This window comes from Aethalodelphis obliquidens, unplaced genomic scaffold (assembly GCF_003676395.1).
Source record: "Aethalodelphis obliquidens isolate GAN/ISIS:26980383/991018 unplaced genomic scaffold, ASM367639v1 scaffold22, whole genome shotgun sequence".
Classification (NCBI taxonomy): Eukaryota; Metazoa; Chordata; class Mammalia; order Artiodactyla; family Delphinidae; genus Aethalodelphis; species Aethalodelphis obliquidens.
The window spans coordinates 16491309-16495407 of NW_020837966.1; the positions used below are offsets into that span (position 1 = coordinate 16491309).

The window sequence follows — 4099 nt, forward strand, 5'->3', positions numbered from 1 at the left end:
CACACACACACACACACACACACACACACACACACACACACACACACTCACTCCCTCACTCCCTCACTCACACAGCCTGCTGGAATACACAGCCTTGCTAGAACCGGAGTAGTGGGCAAAGGAAAAGCAGGAAGAAACAAGGAAATGATGGTCAAAGTACTCGGGTGTCCTCAATTTTCAAAGAGCTTTCACAAATCGACAAGTAAACAATCAATAGAGCCAAGACAAAAACGGATAAAGGATAAGATAGTGCAAAGAAGAACAAATACAAATAGTCCCCCAGCGCACTGAGTACTTAGTCAAAAAGAGTTGCAAGGGCTTCCCTGGTGGTGCAGTGGTTGAGAGTCCGCCTGCCGATGGAGGGGACGCGGGTTCGTGCCCCGGTCCAGGAAGATCCCACATGCCGCGGAGCGGCTGGGCCCGTGAGCCATGGCCGCTGAGCCTGCGCGTCCGGAGGCTGAGCGGCCCAAGGGGAGCAAGCACAAAAGAAAGAGGCCCGCCCCCCAAAAAAAAAAAAAAAAAAAAAAAAAAAAAAGAGTTGCAAGACAATCTAACAGCAGTTTTCATTACCATATTTGCAAAACAGTAAGACCTGATAGCACCCAGAGTTGATGAGGGTCTGGGGAAACGGGAGTTATCGTACTATTACTGCTGGTGTAAGTATAACTAAGTCCAGAAGTTTTGGAGGGCACTTTGCACTATTAAACCCTCAATGCGTTGTGTCAAAGACTGCAGGATACTCACCAAACATCATTGTCTCCTCTTTGAACTGGGCCCACAGCTAGGGTATGTTTCCCAGCAGCCCAGGCAGTAAGGTGTGGCCATGGGCCTCAGCTGCAGCCAATGGCAGGACAATTCAAGGGGTGCAGTCAGCGTCTAACCCCGTTCAGCAACACCTCCCAACACCTCCCTTTCTTGTGTACACAATTCTAATCTTAATTTAGATTTATCACTACAGTTCCACGTTTTCCAAATTTAAAGGGTTATGGTATGAAATGAGGATTGCCACAAAGATTTAAAAGTGAAGGTTCGCATAAAGACTACCAATGTCGAGGGCTGGTGGGATAAATTGGGAGATTGGGATTGACATATATACACTAATATGTATAAAACAGATAACTAATTTAAAAAATAGGTAACTAACAATAACCTGCTGTATAGCACAGGGAACTCTACCCAATACTCTGTAATGGAATGTATGGGAAAAGAATCTTTAAAAAGAATGGATATATGTATATGTATAACAGATTCACTTTGCTGTACACCTGAAACTAACACAACATTGTAAATAAACTATATTCCAATAAAAATTTTTTAAAAAGAAGAAAAAAAAAGACTACCAGTGTGTATATGTTGGGTGTGGAGGGGTGATAAAATAAGTAATCTAACCTGGAAGAAAAAAAAACCTAAGTATAATGCCTTTTAATAAATGAATATTGAAATAAAGAAATATTGAAGGTTCAGTCATGTCCCCTGTTTCCTCCAAGTTTAATCATTTTTCATCATAACCTCTCTGACATCTGGAAATGTGCTGGTGATAACTCCCCACCCCGAAATGCTTTGCTTCTTTACTAGCCTGACTCTCTACCTGCACCCAAGAAACGAGATGTGTATCAAACAGGTAAGACTGATGACTTCAAATTCTCTATTCTTGAGAGCAAGCTCACCAAAATATACACAGCACAATAACCAACCAGCCCTGGGCACTTTCACAGCAGCCAAATGGTATTGATTTTATGCTGATTCATTAAAATTTCAATCATTAATTTTCTTGTCTTCTTGAAACTATTGCTTAAGGACAATTGAGTCATGAGAGAGTTTAAAAACTTAAGCCTAGGACTTCGCTGGTGGCGCAGTGGTTAAGAATCCGCCTGCCAATGCAGAGGACACAGGTTCCAGCCCTGGTCCAGGAAGATCCCACATGCCATGGAGCAACTGAGCCCATGCGCCACAACTACTGAGCCTGCGCTCTAGAGGCTGCGAGCCACAACTACTGAGCCCACGGGCCATAACTACTGAAGCCCGTGCACCTAGAGGCCGTGCTCTGCCACAAGAGAAGCCACCGCAATGAGAAGCCCGCACACCGCAATGAAGAGTAGCCCCCGCTTGCTGCAACTAAAGAAAGCCTGCGTCAGCAACGAACAACCAAAGCAGCCAAAAATAAACAAATAACTTTATTAAAAACAAAAAATTTAAGCCTAAAATTAAATCTTAACCTTAACTTATCAGAATAAGTAAGTAGAGAGCTTCACCTGCTGTATATCTGAGGGTAAGGATAACTAACAAACTTCTCTGCATACTTTCCTGGAGAGAGACTTTACAATCCTGATGCATACATAGTTTAGGGCTCAAGCTTCACTCTTTCACTAAAAAGTCAAAACATGCCTGGCACTGCCACACCTCTAATTACTGAAGCAGAGACAGCAAATTAATTGCTTGACAACAAGTCCATGACAAATGTGAATTATTTAGGAAAACACAATTCTCTGGGGAGTTTCCAAGTCTGTGTCACTTTAAATGTAGATGTAACAAGGAAAGGGGACAAGAAACACACACGAACATACACACACAGATACTCTACTGATTATTTTCATCTTTCTTTAGAAATAAGCAACTACAGCCATGGGTCTCACTAGAAATTAACAGAATGATTCTCTAAAACTTCAGACATTCTATTTTAGGCCCTGTGTAAAAGTTACCACCGCTTTGTTTTTCTTCTGTTCCTTTCTTTTTCAATCTTTCACCATCTTTTCTTAAAGGGGTCTGAAAATTATCTGAAAGCTCCCTTCACTGTAGCCCTGGAAGTGTTCATTTAAGTTTATTAATGAAGATGTTCTGCCTTCAAAGGAACCTGGAGTATATAATCACAAAGTGCTGCTGGTTTTCCAGGATTCTTTGAGAAAAATCACTGAAAAAATGAAAGTGTACTCAGGAAGGTAAAAAAGGAAAAACCTGGAGGACATTTTAGATAGATGTCCAGAACAACACGATTTAAGCATCAAACCCTTAAACTGCTTTACCCTGTTGTATTTCATGCTTCCTCTGGTTAGTTACACACCATCAAAAGCTTTTGTCAATTACCTGTGTCTAAAATGTGGGCTTAGGGGGGCTTCCCTGGTGGCACAGTAGTTAAGAATCCCTGTGGGATTCGAACCCGCAAGGGACATGGGTTCGAATCCTGGTCGGGGAAGATCCCACATGCCGCGGAGCAACTAAGCCCGTGTGCCACAACTAATGAGCCTGTGCTCTAGAGCCTGCGAGCCACAACTACTGAGCCCACGTGCCACAACTACTGAGGCCCACGCGCCTAGAGCCCGTGCTGCACAACAAGAGAAGCCACCACAATGAGGAGCCCATGCACCGCAATGAAGGGTAGCTCCCTGCTCACTGCAACTAGAGAAAGCCCCCGCACAGCAACGAAGACCCAACACAGCCAAGAATAAATAAATTAAATTAAATTAAAAATGTTTTTAAATAATAAAATGAAATGTGGGCTTTGGTGTTTGAAAGGGTTTTATTACTTGATCTCAGTGGCGCGCGACGAGCTTAAAGGGCTTACCTGCGTGTCCCCGGAGATGCTGGCTGGAGGCAGACATCAGCTTACAGCACACCATTAGCACATAGGCCAGAAAGAGCCAGTGAGACAGCAAGACTGACCTAGCACAGACTCTCATCCTGGAAAGAAAGCAGGACGCAGTTAGTGAGGGCTGAGCGACACAAGGCTTTTCAGCAAACACCATCCTGAGAAGGTGGGGAAAGCAGTGGAAGATGCTCAACTATGGACTTCTTCCCCCACAAGGAAACTGAAGGCCAATGCAACCTTATCTGCACTGTGCATTCACTCAATTTTCAATAAATACCTTTTTTTTAACATCTTTATTGGAGTATAATTGCTTTACAGTGTTGTGTTAGTTTCTGCTGTATAACAAAGTGAATCAGCTATATGAATACATATATCCCCATATCTCCTCCCTCTTGCGTCTCCCTCCCACCCTCCCTATCCCACCCCCCTAGGTGGTCACAAAGCACTGAGCTGATCTCCCTGTGTAAAAGTTTTCAAAGTTAGCTACATGCCTCGGTGAAAAGTCTATTTATGAAT

The 4099-nt window shown here is 43.3% G+C and overlaps 1 protein-coding gene across 1 annotated transcript in view; it reads right to left on the bottom strand.

The window, feature by feature from the left end:
- Positions 1-3740, bottom strand: part of TAFA4 (TAFA chemokine like family member 4) — a 136244-nt gene extending 132504 nt beyond the window's left edge. Inside the window, exon 1 of the mRNA XM_027121474.1 lies at positions 3560-3740. Coding sequence (XP_026977275.1) covers positions 3560-3740 — 181 coding nt within the window. The remainder of the gene's footprint in view (positions 1-3559) is intronic.
- Positions 3741-4099: the final 359 nt, after the last annotated feature.